We start from the raw sequence: 24,498 nt of genomic DNA, 5'->3' as shown, positions 1-24,498 counted from the left end.
GCAAGTGACCACATTTTTGCAGGACTAAAACACACTCTTAGAAAATTATACTGTTAAATAACACCCCACTTCAATATGTGGTATTGGGGGGCCACTGGTCTTTCACAGCAGTTCAAAAAAATTGGCAAGTGAGTTTGGCACTGTGTATCAGACTTAACTAAGCAAAAGAGGCAATATTGTTGCAGGACACAAATAAAGATGTAAAAGTATACTCAGATAACACCCCACTTCAATATGTGGTATTGGGGGGGCAATTGGTCTATCACACCAGTTATAATACATTATAAGTGCTTTTGTCACTGTGTGTAGTATTGCTGCAGAAACACTCAGTCACCACCACACCTATCACAATGACATTAACAGAGTGATTTGTGTCACTGCTGACGATCTCTAACTGCCCCTAAAGCACAGACAGGATACCTTTCCCTATACTGAAGAGACTGTAATAGACCTATACCGACATTGCAGCCCTTTAAATGACTTTTGTGGACATTAACAGAGCGATTTGTGTCACTGCAGATGACGATCTCTAACTGCCCCTAAAGCACAGACTGGATACCTGTCCCTATACTGAAGAGAGACTGGACCTATACCGAAATACCAGCCCTGAAAAGGACTTTTGTGAACATTAACAGAGTGATTTGTGTGACTGCAGCCGATCTCTAACTGCCCCTAAAGCAACGACTGGATACCTGTCCCTAAACTGAAAAGATACCATAGACCTATACCGAAATACCAGCCCTGAAAAGGACTTTTGTGGATCTTCACAGAGCTATTTGTATCTAGCAAACTCTCCCTCATGAACACAGCAGGGGGCATGTCCATGTGCTGAAATGTTTCAATTGGCTGTCCCATTCCACCTGACAGCTGTGTCATGGGTCAAAGTTCTCCCCAATGTAAACTAATATGGCCGCCGCGAACGACGCCATGTGTTCGCAAATTTGGCGGGTAGCGAACAAGCAAAATTTGCCACGAACCGACCGCCGGGTGAACCGCAAGGCCATCTCTAGTGAAAGGCAGAGAGAGCTGTAGTGGTGGGAGACGAGCACTTGGAATTTTTGCAGGATACAATTGCCAGCACTTGGGTCTCTTATTATTATAATAAAGACTGTCTACACTATCCTGCACTCATTGCCATTGAAATCATCTGCACCTGTGTTGATATGTGAATTTTATTTTAACTCAGAGTGATGTAGTTTATGCACTACCAATATCAAACAGAATATTAAGAGTGCGCTGCACGTTGTTTATATATATTGACTTTGAAGGTTTTCAGGATTGCCCTTGAGTGTACAGCTGCTGATCTATTTATCTGAATATATAGACATTCTGTGATCGGCTGTGATTGGACACAGCCGGTCACGTGGTAAAGAGCCAATTTAATTGTCTCTTTACCCTGATGTCAGAGTGACAGAGTGTCAGAGTGACACTCTCCATCCCCGATCACCGCTCTGCGCACCCCTGGGGGCGCGGGATAGAGGCGGGAACAGGCGGATGTCATATGACACCCACCCGGAGGGAGGAAGTATCCCTGTCGTCATCATTTTACAATGCACAGGTAGGGAAGGGGTTAAAAAAAATGGAGGAACACTATCATAGTTTAATTGTTACTAAGAATATAACAGAATATGTAAAAAGGAAATCAAGGATGCAAAAATTAAAAATGAACAACAGATTGCAAAAGATAGTAGGAAAAACCCCAAAAAATTATTTAGATATATTAATATTAAGAAGGTCAGGTCTGAGCATGTAGGGCCTTTACAAAATAATCTGGAGTGTGTGACTGGGGACAAAGAGAAGGCAAATTTATTAAATACTTTCTACAGCTCTGTGTATACAAAGGAGCATGGGGGAGCTCATGACCATAATGAAGATGGTATTGACACAGCCCCAAATGATCCACAATGGCTCAAAAGTGATATGGTCCAGAAATATTTAAACAGAATAAAGGTGGATAAAACACCTGGACCAGATGGCAGCCATCCACACATCCTAAAAAAATTGAGCTCTGTCATTTCAAAGCCTTTGTTTCTAATTTTTAGGAACTCGTTAAGGACTGGAATAGTACCACTGGATTGGCGTAGGGCCAATGTGGTGCCTATATTTAAAAAGAGATCAAAGTCTTTGCCAAGTAGCTATAAACCTGTTAGTTTAACTTCTATAGTCGGGAAGATACTGGAGAGTTTAATAAAAGATCACATAGATGAGTTCTTGCTAGAAAAAAATATTTTAAGCAATAGACAGCATGGATTAATGAAAGACAGAAGTTGTCAAACAAACCTGAAATATTTTTATGAGGAGGTAAGAAAACATTGGATAGAGGGGTGGCTGTGGATGTAGTATACTTGGATTTTGCAAAAGCGTTTGACACAGTTTCCCCACACACGGCTAATGTGTAAGGTAAAGTCTACAGGCTTGGAAAGATCAGTTTGTAATTGGATAGAAAATTGGCTAAAAGATAGAATTCAGAGTGAAGTGGTTAATGATTCTTACTCTGAATGGTCTAAGGTTATTAGTGGTGTACCCCAGGGTTCAGTGTTGGGACCCTTACTTTTTAATATCTTTATAAATGATATAGGGCCTTGAATTCAAGTACCATTTCAGTCTTTACAGATGACTCCAGGCTTTGCAGTGGAATAATTACTTATATGATGTCTCCAACTTACAAGCTGACCTCAATGCACTGTTTCATTGGGCAACTATGTGGCAAATGAGGTTTAATGTTGTTAAATGTAAAGTTATGCACTTGGGGGCTAAGAATATGCATGCATCATACATACTAGGGGGGTGTAGAAATATGGGAATCCATAGCAGAGAAGGATCTGGGTGTTCTGGTAGATCATAGGCTTAATAATAGCATGCAATGCCAAGCGGCGGTTTCCAAAGCAAGCAAAGTTCTTTCTTGTATTTTACAGAGGCATGGACTCCAGAGGATGAGATATCATTTTGCTCCTGTTCAAATCATTAGTAAGACCTCATCTGCAATATGCAGTTCAGTTTTGGGCACCAGTTCTCAAAAACTATATCGGGGAACTGGAGAAGGTGCAGAGAAGGGCAACCAAACTGATAAGAGGCATGGAGGAGCTCAGCTATGAGGAAAGATTAGAGGAACTGAATGTATTCTCTCTTGAGAAGAGGAGATTAGGGGGGTATGATCAACATGTATAAATACATAATGGGTCCATATAGTGAACTTGGTGTTGAGTTATTCACTTTAAGGTCATCACAGAGAACAAGGGGGCATGTTTTACATCTAGAGGAAAGGAGATTTCATCTCCAAAAATGAAAAGGTTTCTTCACAGTAAGAGCTGTGAAAATGTGGAATAGACTCCCTCCAGAGGTGGTTCTGGCCAGCTCACTAGATTTCTTTAAAAAAGGCCTGGATTCTTTCCTAGGTGTAAATAATATAACTGGGTAATAACATTTATAGGTAAAGTTGATTCAGGGAATATTCGATTGCCTCTAGGGGGATCAGGAAGGAATTTTATCTAGGTTTAAATGTGGTAATGTCATAAATGTGGTCATATAGATGTCTTCTAGTTGGCCCAATTGTTTTCCCCACGTAGAAGGCTCCACATGCACAGGTCAACACTTAGACTACTCAGTACCACACGTAGGCTACTCAGTACGACAGTACCACAATTCATGTGTCCTTTGCACCTGAGGAGTTTTACCCTCAAAGGGTGGGTCCCGTAATCATATATGCACAAAAATGAGAGACTGGGTGGGGCAGCGGCCTCCCACATTGCCATAGAGGGATCACACAGTGAGCCGTCTCTCCAATGCTGCCAACAATGTACCAGAGGAAATGGTCAGGTTGTGGCAACTAGTCCTCCCCCTATCTGCTCCCAATTGGACTATCGCTTATGATAGGTATATTCACATCTACAAAAACGTTATGATTGTGGTTATGAATGGGTCATGCTCTGGTGTGCCACATGCAATAGTGACAATCTTATTTGACTCACTCTGAGTGAAATACTATGTTACATGGAATATCAAATTGATTGGTTTGTTGATACCATTTACCTTATCTGTAGCTCCAGAACTGAATTATGTTGGAACATCTACTTTAACAAGTAAGGCTGCCACCCTTTACATATAAATGAAACATTTTTGGCAGATGCTGTTTTTTGCATTTATATCTAGGAATTGATACCCTGCGCTGTACTTACACTCAGCATGTCTGCTTTGTCTCATATCTACTGTTGATCACACGGTGTGCAGTGGCAGATGTTTTTCACTACTGTTGATTAGGGCTTCAAGGAAAGATGACCAACAGCCATCTTTAGGCTCTGCAAGCTACTTCCCCACCCAACATGCTAGCTGTTTTCTACATTATGTGTGCTTTACTTCACCCTAGATTTCTACAACATTGAAGTCCTCTGAAGATTATAGGGGATGCAGAGTGAAGGGTTGAATACTTACCTGTATTATAATATACATTGGATGACCTACACTCACCAGGCACTTTATTAGGTACATCTGTTCAATTGTTTGGTAACACAAATTTCTAATCAGCCAATCACATAGCAGCAACTCAATGCATTTGGGCATTTAGAGGGGGTGAAGACGACTTTCTGAAGTTCAAACCGAGCATCAGAATGGGGAAGAAAGGGGATTTAAGTGACTTTGAATGTGGCAAGAATGTTGGTACCAGACAGGCTCCACTAAGTATTTTAAAGACTGCTGATCTACTGGGATTTTCAGGCACAGTGTCTAGGGTTTACAGAGAATGGTCTTAAAAAGAGAAAATATCCAGTGAGCGGCAGCAGTGTAGACAAAAATGCCCTGTTGATGTCAGAGGTCAGAAGAGAATGGGCCGACTGGTTCGAGATGATAGAAAGATAACTCAAATAACCACTTGTTTCAAGCAAGGTATGCAGCATATCATCTCTAAATGCACAACACATCAAACCTTGAAGCAGATGGGCTACAACCACATAAGACAACACTGGGTTCCACTCCTGTCAGCTAAGAACAGGAAACTGAGGCTACAATTCACACAGGCTCCCCAAAATTGGACAATAGAAGACTGCCTGGTCTGATGAGTCTCGATTTCAGCTGCGATATCCAGATGGTAGGGTCAGAATTTGGCGTAAACAACATGAAAGTATGAATCCATCCTGCCTTGTATCAACAGTTAAGGTTGGTAGTGGTGTAACGGTGTCAGGGATATTTTTTTGGCCCACTTTGGGCCCCTTAGTACCCATTAGTACCCATTAACCATTTTTTAAATGCCACAGCCTACCTGAGTATTGTTGCTGACCATGTCCAACCCTTTGTGACTACAGTGTACCGATCTTCTGATGTCTACTTCCAGCAGTATAATGCACCATATGTCACAAAGCTCATATCATCTCAAACTGTTTTTTTAAACATGACAATGAGTTCACTGTACTCCAATGACCTCCACAGTCACCCGATCTCATTCCAATAGAGCACCTTTAGGATGTGGTGGACCGGGAGCTTTGCATTATGGATGTGCAGCCGACAAATCTGCAGCAACTGCGTGATACTATCATGTCAATATGGACCAATATCTCTTGAATGCTTTCAACACCTTGTTGAATCTATGCCATGAAGAAATAAGGTAAATCTGAAGGCAAAGGGAGGTCCAATCTGGTACTAGCAAGGTGTACCTAAAAAAGTGGCCGGTGAGTGGAAATGCATGGGCTGTGCATTGTTTTCATTATAGATGAATGTTCCGTTGTACAAGGCAGAATGGACATCCTAGATTCACCTGTAAAAAATATACTAACAATAGAGATGCAGAAGTATAACTGGGCATGTATGATTTCATTCAGTTATGTGTTTTTTGAATCACACTATATTAAGAGTAACATGACGTATACAACATCAATATAAGTTTATGAGGAGATATTTTAAAAATCTTTGCCAAGTTTTTATGTAAAATTTTGTATGTGCAATACATTTTGTAACCTGGTGCTATAAGCAGTTTTTTTTCCCTTTTTTGGTATATTTTGGCATTGAAATACAGTATAAATATGTACATTCTAAAGAAGTTTGCAAACAGGCAGATATGTTTGTTATATAACATATAACTAACGATTGGAAAGGCTTTAAAAGACATAGTGAGGGGGATTTACTAAAACTGGTGCACATATAATCTGGTTCAGCTGTGCATAGTAACCAGATTCTGTATGTACTAGTAGTTTTAGTAAATCTCCCCCAGTGTGTCTAGGCATTATACATCTCATCACAAAAAGGACCCTACAGGTATTAAAGTTGTGGGAACACATACGTTTGCGGAGAAGCAATGAGAAAATTCCTTGTTAGAGACCCACAGCATTTATGAAATGAAAACCTAATATGTTTGGTCTCAATGTCAATTGGAATTTGTATTGCTTCATAAATAATAAAAGATTCTTATTTTTATTATTTTATACACTTTATTTCATATTTAATTTAGATTTATTTAACTGCTGTGCAATTTCATTTAGTTTTATATGTATTATAACTCATCTTACCAGTAGCTCATGCACACGTCCTTATTTTATTAGGCCTACTGGTGGTTATCTATTGCAGTATGAATTTTGGCCGCTAGATGGAGCAGGGTAATACTAGGGATAAGTACATGATTTTATTAAGGTTTTATTGTATTTATCTCGTTCTTAATTTTGCTAAGAAATTATGTGTTTTGATCAATCCTCATGAATGGCATGAGGGGGAGTGATCTTGTTCCTTGTTTGCCTCTGCAGCCTTTATAGTGCATCCTTGGCACCATACCATTATGGAGGTGTTGATGGAGGTGTTGTTGCGTTTCTTTTACTGGAAAGGGGGACTTATTTTGTATATTTACAGTTTTGCATGGTTGGTTTTAACAATGTACACTGCTAGGCATTAATTCAATGTGGAATTAATTCACAGTGAATTATATCATATAGGCTGCACATCTGTTTGTTCATGAGCATTTATCTTCATGGATTTATTTTATCCACAGTGGGGAGGCCGGTGAGAAGGATTCCGCCTGCCATGTTAGCTATAAGTGGGCCCTTGGGGTCGGTAAAAACGAAGATTCCCTCACCTAGTTTTTTTTTTTAATTCAAACAAGTTTTTATTGAGTGTCATATAGAAATGCAACACAAATAGGTAAGTAATGCAATAATCAAATGGGAGGAAACCCAATAGTACGTATAAATAGTAAAATTCAGAGGAAAAAAAAAAGGGGGCAATAACCATGTACAACGCAACACATTATATATAATCAAACAGAAGGAATTTTACACAGGAGCAACATAGCAAAACTGTTTATGCACATCTATATTCGTAAAGCTTATCCCAAACAAGACATGTAATCCCATGTTGTCTCAGTACACAAATTGCGAATAAACTTAAGAAACACAAGTAGATGAAGACTTTAGCCACCTATCCCAAATTTTCTTATATTTATTTGGGCAGCCCTATTGGTGTATATGACTTTTTTGAACGTTAAGGTATTATTGACCTCATTGAGCCACGTTGCAAAGGTAGGAGGCATGGCCTGTAACCAACCTCTGGCCACCACTTTTCTGGCGCTGAACAACGTTATGTGCACAAATTTGAGGGTGTTTTTGTCCATATTAGTGTCGGGAAATAATCCCAGTAGACATTGTCTGGGGTCCATTGACACTGGAGAGCCCATCTGATCATGAAGGAATTGGATAACCTGTGCCCAAAAGCCTTGTACCTACGGGCAATGCCAGATCAGGTGTTCAAAAGTGCCAATGGAATTCAGGCATTTGGCACAAACAGGACTTATACGTTCCGGGGGAAGAGAGGCTCTGTGAAGTATATAAGTTTGACATTTTAGGAGATACTATTTTACAAATTATGATGTTTTTGGATGTACAGCAATTGACACAGGCCATTATTTTGTAACTACCCTCTGTCCGCATGCACATAGTAGTAAAGATGTAGATTATCTTAACCATTTGTAAAATTACCCACTAACCACTCCACCATTCTCTCCTATGTGTCCTTAAACGCATTGCATGTTAACAGTATTTTGAATCTGTGTCATTTTATTACTTTCCCTCAAACAATTATTCGTTGGCCAATGTTTTAGTACCTAGTTTATGATTTATGAGTATGTCACTCCAATTGCTATCATCCAACTCTCCTACAGTGGTCTCCCACCTGGGTTTAAGAGCGTCTGCTAACTTGGTTGCAGATGGGGTAATCAGCAGATCATAGAACATAGACATTAGTTTATGATGGTCATGGTCACATATCACAAGCAATGCATCTAGAGTAGTCAAACTGGGGTATGTGCCTGCAAATTGAACCCGCAGGGGGTGTCGCAATTGAAGGTATCGAAAAAACATATGATTTGGAAGATCAAACTCGAACTTTAGCTTGTCAAAGGTTTTGAGGACTCCCTGATGCAGCACATTTGATAATAAGTATATGCCCCTTGAGATACAAATTCTCGGATCTGAGATCTGCAAAAGCTCAGGTAGGTGTTTGTTAAACCATAGTGGAGTATTGTTATGTGGTTCAGAGCAGTTCATCCTAGCCAGTGGCAAGTCTCAGATCCACTTGTGCTGATAGAGGAGGCCAAATCTTCTCGGAACAGTAGGGGAGCCTGCTAGACCTCTCAACACAGTCGGCGGAAAAAAGACACAGAAAGTTGACAGACCAATAATAAATACCTTTGCTGATCATGTTTATCATTGTGGTAAAAGTGGGATGACTGCTCAGCCAAGTAGTACAGCCCAAAATGTTGAACTGCTAGACCACCCAGATTCACAGGATTCTTGAAAGCTCTCCAAGACAGTTTACGTCTGCTGGTACCCCAAATAAAGGATTGCAGCAGGGACTCCATAACCTTAAAGTACCTAAATGTAATATACACTGGGGAGTGCAAGAGGACATATAGTATTTTTTTATAAGACTTATCCGCCCCATGACTCCCAGCAGTAATCTTGCCCAAATTTAGATCTTAGATTTAAGAAGGGACCTAAGAGGCTCCACATTTAAATGAATGAAATCTGAGAGTGTCCGAGACACCTGGATACCAAGGTACTTGAATGTGTTAACCCTGACAAGGAACCCGGACAAGGAAGCCTGCTCTTTTAGTGGAGGGAATACATCAATTGGAAGTATTTGGGACTTTTCCCAATTAATTTTTAAGCCAGAAAGTTTGCCAAACTGTTCAATGACGTGTACTGCGGTGACTAGTGGGGGACTGGAGTCAGCGAGGTATAGAATCATGTCATCGGCATATAATCCCACTTTTTTATTAACGGTCCAGCACACAGTCCCTTGATACCTGGGTTGAATCGAAGCGACATAGCCAAGAGTTCGACCGCTAGAGCATAAAGAAGAGGCAAGGTCGGACAACCCTGCTGCCTCCCCTAGACAAAGCAAAAGCCTCAAATGTCCAACCGTTGGCTATTACCCTGGGCAGTGTGGCATTATACAGTATGGTGAGCCATTTTATAAAGTGGGGGGCCAAAGCTGAAATTGTGCTAACAGTGCCATAGGTATTGCCATTCTACAGAATCAAAGGCTAGTGTGACAACTACCCTGGAGCCGATTTGATTGTGTGAGGCTTGAATATTCATAAATAAATGTCTAGTGTTGTAGGCTGTGTCCTTGGTTGGCATAAAGCCCGTTTGGTCCAGGTGGATCAGGGACAATATAACTTTATTAAGCCTAAGTGCTAGGATTTTTGCCAGGATTTTAACGTCTGTTTATAGCAAGGATATAGGCCTGTATGATTCAGGTTAAAGAGGGTCTTTTCCAGGCTTAGGGATTAAAACGATAAGGGCTTCTCACATTAGGTCTGGCAATACAGCAGAGTCAAAGATTGCTTGACAAAGAGCCAGTAACTTGGGCACTAGTATGTCTGAGAAGTGAGCATAAAATTTGACAGCTAGTCCGTCTGACCCTGGTGCCTTGGCAGCAGCAAAGCTGGCCAGGGCAAGTTGTATTTCAGTAGAGGTGATAGGAGCCTCCAGCATAGCCACTTGTGCCTCTGTCAGGGTAAGATAGGAAAGATGATCAAGGAATGCACTCAGAGCATGGGGCGGATACTGAACCTTGGAGGTGTAAGTATCCTAAAATAAATAGACAAATATTTTGGTGACAAGCTCTGGATCCACAACTATGTCATCCATGGGCGTGTGCAATGTAACAACCACCAGGGGAAGAGCTTCTAAATGAGCTAGGTATGCTAACAGTTTGCCAGGATGTTCTCCATGTTCAAAAATCCTTTGTTTGGTAAAGAACAGCTTACATCGTGCTTTTTCGTAGCACAGCTGTTCCACTAGTCTTGTTTGGAGTTTTAGTCTGCTAAGGGATTCTGTAGAGGGTGCAGCAGCATACTGATCCAAAGAAGACAACTCTTCAACCGACCGGTCATGTGAAGCTTTGGAAGAATTCTTGAACCTGGAGATTTGCTCCGACAATCGAAGATGGGCATATTTTTTAAATGTTTCCCACACTATGACGTATTGTCATTGATCTGGAAGAATGATTTCCATTCTGCATCTAGGTCAGTAGTATCAGGAAGTGTAGTTAACCAAAATAGATTCAACCTCCAATTTATTGTAGAGGACTTGGTGAATGGAGTAATGGTAACCCAGTATGGAGCATGGTCTGACAGTAGTCTGGGACAAAAACCTGCCGCCAGCAGTCTAGGGATAGGTTGTTGTGAGGTAAGTATAAAGTCAATCTGGGACATAGTGGAGTGGGAGTTAGAAAAGCAGGAATATGCTCTCCTCTCAAGGTTTAAATGTCTCCATATGTCCACGAGGGATACATCTGCCAGTAAGCGGCTAAACCTTGTGTCTTCATCTGGTTGTATTGTATTGGCCTTGCGGCTCAAGTTATCCAAGCTGGGATTGGTGACCATATTAAAATCGCTCAGCCAAATGGCCAGTGTGGATGGCTATTTAGACATGAAAGAGAATCCCTCACTTAAAACATTGGTATTATAGGTAGGTGGTACATAGCAGGCCAAAATCAGGATTGTGTTACAAGAGATACTGGCCAATAAGAAGACATACCTCCCCTGGGGGTCCGTCTCCACCGAGCATATCTCAAAAGGGACTGTTTTGGTGATGAGTATGGAAACTCCCCCTTGAGTAACTTGTATGGGTGGCATGATATGCCTAGCCAACCCAAGGTTTTTAAGGTGCACACAGCAAAGAGCCTGTGGCATGAGTTTCTACCAGGACAATTACGTCAGCCCGTTGGGTCTTCAGAAAGGAAAAGATAGCTGTGCATTTTATTTTGTATCGAAGACCACGGATGTTCCAGGTCAAAAATTTCAGGGGGGCCATAGTAAATCTTAGAATAAATTACGGTGCCCAGTGTAGACAAAATGCCCAAGGATACCTGAGAAGTATACCGTATAGATCTTAGGAAGGCTATATCTGAATGGGACCTGTCTGAAAGGCAGCATACAAACGTTGAGACATAATCTGCGTTGCATATAGTTGATCTTTACCGAGTATATAAATATAATAACCCAAACCCACGCAGCTCTACACATACCCCAACTGGTGTGAGCATAAAACCCAAGTTGAACAAAAAATAAAACTGCAAGAAACAATCGCCAGCTTGATACCTGAGTAAAAGTAATACAGTGGGACACCAGCTGGGGTATTATACTTAAGGGAGGGAACCGACCCTCTCCTTTACTGAGTAAAGTTAGTTCTCTAACGGGGCACACTTTCTCTGAAGGGCAGAAGTGTACTAAGAACACAGGCATCATGCTGCTACTGCTCAAATGTGTACCTTAGGTCTTAGCAGAAAGCATGATCGAGTCCATCAGCAGTGCAAGAGTGTAACAGAGATGCAATAAAGTTAGTGCGTACATCCTAGTTCTGAGTTTTATATCACAACGGTAGTGAGGGCATGGATCCAATATGGTACAGTTACTGCATGGGTACACATGAGGGGGGCAAACGCCAAGCCTGGTAAAAAATAACAATATTCAAAACGAGAGTTCCAGGTAGCAGTTAAAGAGGCAACATAGGCATGTGCCCCATGAGTAGAGGATGTGCCTGCAGCTCCATAAGGTACTCAGGCCTCAGGCAGGGTCTAGGTGATCCCGCCATGCCACAGTAGCCTCCAGCTCCTCAAAAAAGTGAACAACTCGAAGACAGGGTTCCCCTAAAAGCCATACCAGACTCAAAGGGTCACCCCAAGCTTTTTTTACCCCAAATTTTTTATAATTTACATTTTTTTTTACAACTATTTTTTTTTTTTTTCTCAGCAGGAAAGCCTTAACAACCTATTGACTGTCGGGCGAACATCCTGCTAAGAGAAATTAAAGGATGGCGCTCAAGTGTGTTAATAGCTGATAATTACCCCAAAGGAGACATAGATAAATGATCCAATAAAAGTTTATTCCATGAATCCAAAGATAAAAACCAATATGTGTTAAATAAGTGATTCCTCCTACCAGTCCATGAAGCCTCTGTATATCACTGCTGCCTCAGCACGACTCCCTGATGTAAATCCCATGGGAAGGAGAAAGCTGGCAGATGGAAATGGATATGGCATAGATCAGTGAGAAAGAGGAGCGGGTCCCAGCGGAGGTAGGGGCTCACACGGTCCGGTGTGCGGCCGCTTCCTGGACCGGAGCCCACGCTGTGCTACGCTGATGCCCTCATCCTGCTAAGTGCAGAGAAATTTCAGTTGTCAGGAGAGTACCTGAATGGGAAAAGTTCAGGCCAAACTTATGCTCAGCCCAAACCGTTCGGCCATCCCTAGGTGGTGCCTGAAAAATGGTACCCCTCACAGTTACTCCTGATGGGCGTAGAAACGGGCCCTGCTGTGTAAAGTTAAAAAAAAAAAAGAAAAATCTGGCCTTGGGTGTTAGTGGTGCCTGAACACTATAACCGCTCACAGTTACTCTTGCTGGGCGCAGGAACAGGCCCTGCTGTAAAAAGTTAGAAAAAAAAAATGTGAAATTGCATGCATCTGTAATACAGATGCAGAAAAATTGGGCCTTGGTTGTTGGTGGTGCCTGAACACTGTAAACCCTCACAGTTACCCTTGCTGGGCACAGGAATGGGCCCTGCTGTTAAAAATTAGAAGAAGAAAATGAAATTACGTGCACCTGTCATACAGATGCAGAAAAATTGGGCCTTGGGTGTTGGTGGTGCCTGAACACTGTAACCCCTCACAGTTACTCTTGCTGGGTGCAGGAACGGGCCCTGCTGTAAAAAAATAGAAAATAATTGTCAAACAGGTGCAGAAAAATTGGGCATTTGGTGTTGGTGGCGCCCTGAACCAAAAACATTGTTGGAAGCTAGCATAATCAAGATTCAGGAATAGGATAGGCAGCATAGGCAGTCCCAGATTCCTAAAAAATCCTGCACCATACGATGCAGACACTGCCGATGGTTTCTTAAATCTAACAGCCCTGGGTGCTGAGGACTAAAGAATTGTTTAAAGGCATCAGTCAGCTGGCCGCCTTTTCCACCGCTCTTCCTTTGACTGAATGAAGCCTCAGAAACATGTTGTCCAGGAAATGGTAACCTCCCAGTGTCTGGAAAGGCGTTACACAAATTTTTCTTCAAGGCGTCCTCAAGATTTTTGATCCTCTGCTCCCTCTGCGAAGGTAAGATGAGCTCTGCAACTTTACCCTTGTAACATGGATCAAGAAGGGTTGCCAACCAGTAATGATCCCTCTCCTTGATACCACTAATCCTCGGGTCCTTTCACAGGCTTTGCAAAATCAGGGAGCCCATGCAGCCTAAGTTTGAGGAGGCATGGGATTCTGAGTCACTAAGGATGACATTGTCAGGAACAACCTCTCCCCAGCCACGTACAACTTCTGGGGTTTCTGGGGAATGAAAACCATCCCTTGAAGACTGCTGTATGTTATCCTCTACATCCATGCTGCCATAATCCTCCCCCTCCTCTTCTTCCTGTGTGTTTTGTGCCCCCCCCAGGAATGGTATCTGCATAAAGGGGGCTTTGTGAGGAAAGGAAGTCCTCCTCTTCCCCCGCTGTTCTGCCCCAAGTGCCCTGTCCATGATTTCACAAAGTGTGTGCTCCAGGAGGAAGACAAGAGGGATAGTGTCACTGATGCATGCATTGTTGCAGCTCACCATCCTTGTGGCCTCCTCAAATGGTGACAGGACAGTGCATGCATCCTTTATCAGCAGCGACTGGCGTGGCGAAAAGAAGCCAGGCTCCCCTGAGCCTGTCCTTGTGCCAAACTCACACAGGTACTCATTGATGGCCCTCTGCTGTGTGTGTGCCACTGCAGCATTGCCAATGTTGAGTTCCACCTCGTGGGCATGTCACAAATGAGGAGGTTGGTGGGCAGGTTGAATTCCTGTTGAATATCAGCCATGCACTGGCATTGTATGGCCACTGGAAATGGCCACAGACTTTTCTGGCATGCCTCAGAAGATCTTATAAGCCCGGGTACCTTGTTCAAGAAATGCTGCACCACCAATTTCAGGCAAGCCAAGCATGGAACATGTGTCAAGTGTCCCTGTCAGAGGGCAGAGAAAAGGTTGGTGCCATTGTCGCATACAACCATTCCTGGCTTGAGCTGCCATGGCGTCAACCACCTCTGAGCCTGCCCCTGCAGAGCTGACGGCTCTCTGGCCCTGTTTGGTTCCTGTCCTCTAGACAGACCATCTGAAGCACTGCATGGCATCTTTTAGCTTGACTGCTTGCGTAGCCCCTTGAATGCTTAGGGAGCACAGCTGGTTCTTAGGATAATTCAGCAGAAGAGGCCACAGAGGAAGAAGAAGAGGAGGGGTGGAGAAAACAGATGTGGAAGAATCACAGCCAGGAAATGTAACGTCCCTGACCATGCCTGCTGGACCATGAGTCAGCAATAATGTGAACCTTGCTGCTGACCGCCCTGTCCACGAGGCCAAAGCATTGCCTTCCACATGATGGTACAGAGCTGGAATGGCCTTGTCGGGAAAGGCTTTGCCATAGCACTAATGTTGTTTCCAGGCGCACACGTATGCACATGCGCGAACACGAACGTGCACTCGCGGCCGCACATCTGGCGCCAAACAGCCTATTTAAACAGTACTTCAGCACTGGCTAATTGCTGTTTGGTCTACAGCGTTCTGTGTAGTTCCTGCATTCGTGATTCCTGCATTTGACCTCCGATCTTGAACCGGCTTGCTCCCAACCATTCTGTCTGTTACTTGTCCTGACCCCTGGCTTCACCTTGGATTCTGCCTTTGCCTGCTGCACCTGTTGATCCTGCATCCATTGCCGACTCTGCCTGTGACCTGACTACGCTACTGTCTACCGTACTTGATCCGTCTGTTACCGACCCTGCTCATCTGACCCTGCTTCCAGCTCTTCCAGCCTGCTACAGCTCCTTCGGTCCAGCTAAGCATCTTCTGGCACCTTCTTCCTGCTGTGCATCCACAGTTTGTCTTCAGCCAAGTTTAACCAGTCTGTCTGCTTCCAGCCATCCTGCTGGCATGTCTGCCACACAGACTTCTAGACTGATTATCGGCGCTCTTACCCCGCCATGCTCTAGCAGCTACTGTCTAACCACCAGTGGCCCTCAAGCTGGAGCTGTACGAGAGGACTCCCTCCACATGTCAGGCTCAGCAACCAGGTACATGACAGGCCTTACATGAAAATAATTTTCTTTTTGGAACCTGCCACTGTGGTACAGCACATTCTGCAAATTCATGAAAGCGGGAAGAGTCTACCAGATTAAAAGGCAGCAGTTGTAGTGCTAGCAATTTGGTCAAGCTAGCATTTAGACGCTCGGCATATGGATGGCTGGGACAGTTTTTATGGTTCAGCAACTGGGCTAGTGAAATTTGCCTGGTGGTGAAATCAACAGGTGGTGTACTGCTAGCAGATTGGGTACAAGTACCTGTGGCACCCATTGCTATACCATCATCCCTCTCAGTGCAGGTTTTTTAGAGGACTTGAGGTATAGTAGGGGTAGAGATCCCAGATGAGGAGCAAGGAGAAGTCTGCATTTTTTTTATGATGTTGGTCTTTCAGGTGCTGTTGCCAATGGACTGCATGGTCGTCATATGTCTTGTCAAGCACGTGGTGCCCAAGCAGCTGGTGTTCTGGCCACGCTTGATCCTCTTCAGACAGGGATCGAAAAGAACAATGCTGTGGTCTGCTGCACATGTGTTGAAAAAAGTCCACACCAATGAACTTTTGGAAGTCACCGGGGAGTTAGCAGTGCCCTGCACCTGTGGAGCTCTGTGGTGTGATGCGATAGGGTAGCTGCCATTAAGCCGGCCTATGGAGGACATCCTGCCTCATTGGAGTTGTGCCTCCTCCTCACTTTCCTCCTCTATTCTCTCAGGTCCCCAAGTACAGTCAGTGAACTCATCATCCCCTCCCTCCTCCTCACTGGAGCAAACTTGGCAGTATGCTGCTAGTTTCTTGTCTTTCATTAGCAGCCCCTCTCTCTAGGCTCATGTTACTCCCTTCCTCAACCTGGGAACCAACATTGGAGCATTCAAATTGCTGCGCATCCTCCAGCAGCATGTAACTGACACTATGATCCAATAATTCAGTTGACTCCTCCATGCATGATGGTGGGGCTATGGAAGGAGTAGCTGTGGACAAGGAGCATGTGGAATAGGCCGCTATGGCAGCTGTGACCACTACTTTTCACTGTGGACACAGAGGCTGCTTGCCCTTTTTTTAGTAGCCTGTGAGCATCTGCCTTTTCTTGTTGGCCTTTCAGACATAATGGCAATTTTTTAGGGGATTTTTATAACTTTTTATTATAGGGGTTGGAATGGAATATGGTGCTTGGGTGCAATACTTTTGTGCTTGGTGCACTACAAACCATTTTATTATAGCTTAGTATAGTTTATTATAGTTTTTTTTTTTTTAATAAAGAAAAAATTAATAAAGTCCAAAAAAAAAAAGAAAACCACTGCTAATGCAGAAGGAATAGCACCTGAGATGCAGAAGAGGGCACAGCAATTATGCCCTAAATAATAATAGAGCTGCTGTGTCACAAAAAAAAAAAAAAAATAAAACCACTGCTGACACAGAAGGAATAGCACCTGCAACGCAGAAAGGGGGACAGCAATTCTGCCCTAGATATTATTGGTGCTGCTGCGCCCCAAAGAAAAAAATCACTACTGACGCAGAAGTAATAGCCCCTGCAACACGGGGGGAAGGGGGGAGTACTAATAATGAAGCAACAGCACGTGATGCTGCAAAAAATAAAAATAAATAAATAAATAAATAAAAAAAATATATATATATCTCAATGAAAAAAAAAAACTGTATACACCAACACTTCAGTGGCACCACTACACTTTTGTTACACAAGAATCAGCGCAGCACTACACTGACTGAACACACGATCCACTAACTACCTGCCTAATCTCCACTAACACACTACACAGGGCTGCCTTGTAAGCAGCCTTATATAGTGTGGGGCGTGAGCCATGATTAGCTAAAGGCACCCTGCCTTTGGCCAATCATGGCTCGACAGGACATTGTGCTGTGACTTGCCAAAACATACAAGTCAGGTGCATGCTTTGGCCAATCACAAGCAACTTATGCACTGCGATCTCGCAATGCATTATGGGGCTCTTGTCGGTGGGTGAACCTTCCGCCGAGCGCCCAGGGTGTTTGCGTGTTCAGCGAACACATGAACATCCAATGCTCGAGTCGAATGTACGTGATTTACTTGCTTAAACCCAAGACTGGTCTTCCATTCAGTGAGCCCTTACTACTCGCTCTAACTACAGTAACCAAACTTCCTACACGATAATCCTGACTTACAACCCTCTACCCTGCACATCAACCCCCCATTAATTATCTACTCAGTGAATATTAGTGATAGGTTGAACATACGAACAAACGCACAAACTGCAAAGATAAAAACACTTAAAGTGGAGCAGCTACAAATACTGTAGCTGCTAACTTTTAATATAAGGACACTCCAGGGTTCTCGCAATGTCGGCACCCCAAGCTGACTTGTCTATTGGCTTCGGGTGCAGGCACCGACAATGCAAGTAAGGGAGCCTTCAGGCTTCACTGCCGTTTTCCTACTGCACATGCGCGAGTCACGCTTTCTGAGTGGTCTCTTCATCTTCTGGGACACACACCGGTCCCAGAAGGCAGCAGGGGGAAGGAGGAGGGCCCAAAGCAATCGCAAAAATGACGTACCTCGCAGTAGCAAGGTAGGACAGAACTTATAAACATTAGAAAAGGCACAAAACTATTAAAAAAAAAAAGATATCCAAAAACGAGGGGGGGAGGGGGATGCTTTATTGTTCAGGACCTATTTGCATTTTAGCCTGGAACTCTGCTTTAACTTTAACCACTTGACCTCTAGAAGTTTTACTCCCCTTCATGACCAGGCCACTTTTTGCGATACTGCACTGCGTTACTTTAACGGACAATTGCGCAGTCATGCAACACTGTACCCAAATAAAATTTATGTAATTTTTTTCACACAAATAACGCTTTATTTTGGTATTATTTGATCACCATTGGGTTTTTCTTTTTTGCCCTTAAAACAAAAAAAAGACCAACAAGTTTAAAAAAAAAAAAAAAAGAAAAACTATATTTTTTACTTTCTGCTATTAAACATATCCAATAAAAAAAATGTTAAAAATCTAACTTCTTCAAAAATTTAGGCCAATATGTATTCTGCTACGTTTTTGGTATAAAAAAATGCAATAAGCATGTATTGATTGGTTTACGCAAGCGTTATAGCGTTTACAATCTATGGTATATATTTAGGGAATTTTTAAAAAAATGTTTATACTAGTAATGGCGGTGACCAGCGACTTATAGCGGGACTGTGATATTGTGGAGGACAATCGGACACTAACTGACACTTTTGACACTTTGCGGGAACCAGTGACACTAATACAGTGATCAGTGCTAAAAAAATATGCACTGTCACTGTACTGACACTGGCTGGGAAGGGGATAAAATATCTAGGGCAATCAAAGAGTTAACTGTGTGCCTAACTAGTGTTTTTGTGTACTGTATATGCTGCTTTTACTAGGGGAAGAGATGATTTTTAGTCCCTGCTCTGCAGAAACACTAAATCAATCCCTTCCACCCTGTCAGAATGGAACTCTTCCATGTTTACATAGGCAGAGCTCCATTCTGAGTCTCTGCCCAACAATCAGTGGGTGGCTGCAAACATCGAGCAATAGGCAGAATGGATTCACAAAAGACAGAATTTGTCAAACAAATGTGACTTCTTTTAAGAGGAAGTGGGCAAAAACTTAGAAAAGGAAAGATTGTAGATATAGTATACTTGGATTTTACATAGTTCCAGAATACATTTTGGCCTAAATTGATGAATAAATTTGATTTTTTACATTTTTTTATTAGGTATATTTTGTAGCATAAAGTACAAAATATTGTTTGTTGTTTTTTTTTTTCAAAATTGTCGGTCATTTTTGTTTATAGCGCCAAAAAAAAAAAAAGGTGATCAAATACCAGCAAAAGAAAGCTCTATTTGTGGGGGAAAAAAGACATAAATTGTATTTGGGTACACTGTCGCACATCAGCGCAATTGTCAGTTAAAATAAAGCAGTGCCGTATCGCAAAGAATGGCCTGGTGGTGAATGGGGGTAAACCTTCCAGGGCCTAGGTGGTTAAATAAACCCCTAGTTGTGTGTGTAGGGACATTTGGCTTTTTAGTATTTAATCCCATTCTGTCAAAAGCAGTTTTGGTTTGTTTTGGTTATTAACAGGGAAAATAAAGTCACATCTAAATTATTTTGTACTCAGGATCTAATTACCATCTTTCAATATTTTATTACACAGGAGGATCACACATTTTTCTATCATTTACTTTTTCATTGTTTAAACCATTTGTTAAGAAACGTCAATGACAATGTAATTTTTTTATTGTGTTTGTTACACAAATAAACCATTTTTATTCAGGACATTTTTGGAGCTGTTCTTAGTGAGATCTAGAACATTTCCAAGGTTTCACAACTTTTTTTCACAACTGTATATTCGTTTATAGTGTTTAACAATGAGGAGCATCATTGCACAACCCAACAACAGATCAGATTACAAAAGTAAAATATAGCTATAAATGCAAAAAAGTTTTGATGAGTTGTTACCCATTTTGGTCTTCTTACACAAAACTATTGTTTTGTATTGTGCTAACTACAGATTTTAAGGATCATCTTAACACAAAGATCAGGTTTTCAATTGGATATGGAAGGGTGAAATCAAAACAACTGTATAAAAGAAATGTATTGGTTCTTGATTAATTTTATTTAAATATTTTTTAAAAGTTCACAAGTATCTAAACTGTTGGTTTATATGATTATTTGTTTACTATGGTTATTATTTACTGTATGAATATTTTTAAAAAGAATATTATTATTATTACATAACTGAAGTAAATTTTGTTATGAATTTACACATGTCACATGCTATCAAGGCTATGTGGATATAGTGACTATAGTACTGATTTTGATGAGCATTTTTAGCTTTCTAAAGAGAAAACGAAGACCTGTCTGCTAAATTTTTAATCCAGTCTAACCTAAAAACTGTAAGTTTTAAAGACAAGTAGGAAGATTTTTTTCTCTTCTCTTCAGTCATTCAGCTTTTAGTTTCGTTTGAGCTTTTTATTTTGGAAAGAAATGTATTTTTCAGCCTTTACTTCCTTTTTTGAATGTATGATCTATCTGCATAACTGAATTTGATTTTGTTATGAATTTACAGACGGGCCTACTTATCGCATGCTATCAAGGCTATGTGGATATAGTGATTGTGTTATCTCAGTGTCCCTACATTGATGTCAACTGGCAAGACAATGACGGGAATACAGCTCTCATAACAGCATCCCAAGCAGGTAGGTTTTGCTTCTTTAGGACTAATGTATTCCCTGCTTTGAAACTGTGAAAATATTTAACAGAAACATTAGAGAAACTGTAATTAAAGCAATTGTTGGCTAAGTCAAAGGAATAAAAAATGAAAGCTTGTGAAAATGTTTTCATAAAGAGTACAACATTGAATCTGTGAACTGCAAGGTAAACCAAGTCTAAAAATTAAAAATGGTGATGACATAAAAATTCACACAAACACACACACATATAGTACATACTTTCACACAGGTTGAGCTGGATAAACCAGTGTTTTTATTCAACCTTACCAACTATGTAACTATGTGGCTGAACCAGGGTTTTGTAAAGTGGAAGAATTATAGTTTTCTTTTTTCTCTCTTGTGTAAATATTATTTTTAATGCATACCAATAGTCTTCTAATTATGCTTGCTGCAGCTCGATATTGCACGCTATTGCGGAGTCTGTGATCTACTAGGATCCCCTCAGACACTCTGCGAGCAGATGTGACGCCACTAGAAAGGCAACTTTCGGGGACAACACAGGCAGAGGGATCTCTCTGATGTTCTCAAAGGGAGGTCGTTGTAAAACGGACAGAACCAGATTCAGGTCCCAGGGAGGTAAGGGAGCCTTCCTCTGTGGAGCCAGATGACGCATCCCCTGAATAAAGGTGCGAATCAAGGAATTAGATGCCAAAGGGCGCTGAAAAAGAATGGCCAAGGCCGACAATTGGCCTTTGATCATGGTCAGCGCCAGGAGCTGATCCACCTTAGTCTGTAGGAAGGCCAAAACCCTCGCCACTGAAAAGGAGCGGGGGTGAAGACCTTGTGACTCACACCAGGCAAAATATGCCATCCAGGTGCAATGATAAATCTTCCCAGAGGAAGCTTTTCTAGCTTTTAGCAAGGTAGGAATGGTAGCCGACGGGGTACCCCTTTCTCTCAGCGACTGTAAAGCAGGATGGAAGATCGGTCCCTGAGACAGAAGATTGTTTCTTAGTGGAAGCCGCCAGGGAGGTTCGACAACCATCTGCATAATGTCTGCGTACCAAGACCATCCGTTCCGAGGCTAACCTGCGGAGGAACCTGGACAACATTTGAATCGGAGGAAATGCATATATCAGCCGATACCGATGCCACGGCCCCACTAACGCGTCCGAGGCTTCCACCAGAGGATCGCGAGATCGAGCAACGAACCTTTCCACTTTTTGGTTGAGATGGGATGCGAACAGATCCACGTCCGGAGACCCCCACCAGATACACAGAAGGTGAAACACCTCCGGGTGTAAAGACCATTCCCCCTGGTCCTGGGTGTGACGACTCAGATAGTCCGCCTGCCAGTTTTCCACACCTGGAATGTGGACGACCGAAATCGCCGGAACATGTGATACGGCCCAAGACAGAATCTCGGCCACTTCCCTGGCCTCCTGGTGCCCCCCTGATGATTGATGTACGCCACCGCTGTGGCATTGTCCGCCTGCACTCCTACAGGGCAGCCCTGAGCCGACCAACGGAATAAACAGAGCTTGATTGCCCGGAGCTCCAGGACATTTATCGGTAGGGAGAACTCCTCCCCCGACCACGTCCCCTGGGCACAAATCGTGCCCAGAACTCTACCCCAGCCCAACAGGCTGGCATCCGTGGAGAGCCCCGTCCACAATAACGGCCAGAAGGACTTGCCTTGCGTCAGAATCGGTGACTGGAGCCACCACAAAAGATCCGATCTCACCTGGTGGCTTCGAGAAATCCTTCTGTCCAAGACTGAGGATGCCTGCCCCACATGGTAAGGATCCAACACAGGAGCCAAAACCTTGGTGAACACCCTTGGAGCCGAAGCGAGACCAAAGGGCAACACCACAAACTGGTAATGCTCCTCTGTGATTGCGAAGCGGAGATGCCGCTGATGACCCTCGTAAAAAGGGATGTGCAGATATGCATCTTTTAGGTCGATGGAGGCCATGAATTCCCCTGGACTCAGAGATGCCACCACCGACCGGATGGATTCCATCCAGAACTTCTGTACCCGCACAAAGCCGTTCAGTAACTTTAGGTCTAAAATCAGATGCACCTTGCCCTCTTTTCTGGGCACTGTGAAAAGATTGGAGTAAAACCCCCCGAAACCTGTCACGCGGAGGGACCGGCACGATGACCACTTTGGCGAGAAGATTTTGAACCTTGGGTAATCTTGTACCCTGAATGAATGAGAATGAATGTCAGACAGCCAGGGCTCAGGAAAACAACGCACACATCCCCCCACCCCTGATACGGTGAGGGCGTCCCTTCAGGAAGGGGTGGACTGGGTTGCCTGCCCAGCTTGACCCAGTTTTGGGCTTACCCGCCCAAAATTTCTTGTGACCACCAGAGGCCTTGAAGGACTTACCCTTTTCCTGTGCCCCGAAGGCACGAAAAGACCCCCGGTTAGTCTTAAAGGAGGGACCCTGCTTAGCGTAGGGAGATTTACCTTTCAAGACTTGAGGCAAGAGAGTACTCTTACCCCCAGTAAGCCCCTTGATCAGCTCATCCAGAGAGTCACCAAAAAGACGATCCCCCGCATAAGGGATGTCAGACACTGTCTTCTTAGAAGCGTGGTCGGCTGACCAGCTTTTCAGCCAAATAATGCGGTGGATTGCAATCCTGACCGCAGATAGACGTGCGACCAAAGGAGCCTCATCCAAAGCCGCGTCACACAGGTACATCAAGGCCTGTGCCATTTGATCCAACATGTTCAGCGCAGCAGCAGAAACTGCCTCTGCTACCAGAGTGCGCCTAAGCACCTTAGCCCATTCTGCGATAGTCTGAGAGACCATCACTGAGGTGAACACCGGTTTCACCGGTTTCAGCAGGGAACCCGCCACTATATACATGTGGTGGGAAAGCGTTTCCACCCATCTATCCGCTGGGTCCTTAAACACCGGGGAGTCTTCCACGGGCACCAAGGTGGATTTATTCAGTCTGGAAACAGTGTGGTCCACTTTAGGAACCACAGTCCAGTGAGTATCAACCGAATCCGCAAAGGGATAACGGTACTTAAATCTCTTAAGTACTACCAGCGTCTGCTTAATGCGACGCCATTGGTCATTTACCATTTCCTGAAACTCCTCGGGACAAGGAAAAACCTGACCCGACTTCAGAGCCTTGCGGGTCCCGAAGGAAACCCGCTCACCTGCCATGTAGGGCTCATCATCAAGATTTAAAGTCTCCTTAACGGTGCTAATAGGTGCGTCTACCGCAACGTGGTCACGTGCTATCTCAGAGGAAGAATCCTCCTCCTCCACATCTGGCTGAGAAGATGGGGACCCCTCAAGGGGGACATCACCCGTGGCAACCAATTCAGGCTCTGAATCAGAAGACTGAGAGGGCATAGGCCGTTTCTTTGTAACTCGGTCAGACATCAGCAGATCAACTTTTGACGCTAATGTCTCAAGTGCAGCAGATAAAGGCTGACATAACGCATACGGGGGGAGGAGCCTACTCATAGCATCAGTCCTTGGGAGGTTCTGTCATCAAGTTTTTTCTGCTGTTACAAGCCTGCACTGCTGAAGTGCTGGGGAATGTAATTGTATCTCTACCTTTTTGATTTAAAATAAAGCGTTTAAAACAGAGAGCACTAGATCCCCTCTCCCCTTTATTTTCCTGTCGCACTCAGAGGGCAGCTGAAGTGGAAGGAGAGGAAATAATAGGTTGTTGGTCCATAGGATCTTTATGTGTGTATGACTCCTTGGAGT

General features: G+C 43.2%; 1 protein-coding gene across 1 annotated transcript in view; it reads left to right on the top strand.

Moving 5' to 3' along the window:
• The window catches only part of ANKRD33B (ankyrin repeat domain 33B), a gene marked incomplete at both ends in the record, with an annotated part of 212,292 nt that overhangs the window by 150,170 nt on the left and 37,624 nt on the right, over positions 1-24,498 (top strand). The window contains one exon of the mRNA XM_082258932.1: positions 20,656-20,785. Within this exon, the coding sequence (XP_082115058.1) occupies positions 20,656-20,785 (130 nt within the window). The remainder of the gene's footprint in view (positions 1-20,655; positions 20,786-24,498) is intronic.

This window comes from Pelophylax lessonae (assembly GCF_965119305.1).
Source record: "Pelophylax lessonae genome assembly, chromosome: 5".
Classification (NCBI taxonomy): domain Eukaryota; kingdom Metazoa; phylum Chordata; class Amphibia; order Anura; family Ranidae; genus Pelophylax; species Pelophylax lessonae.
This window is presented reverse-complemented; position numbering and strand designations above follow the sequence as displayed.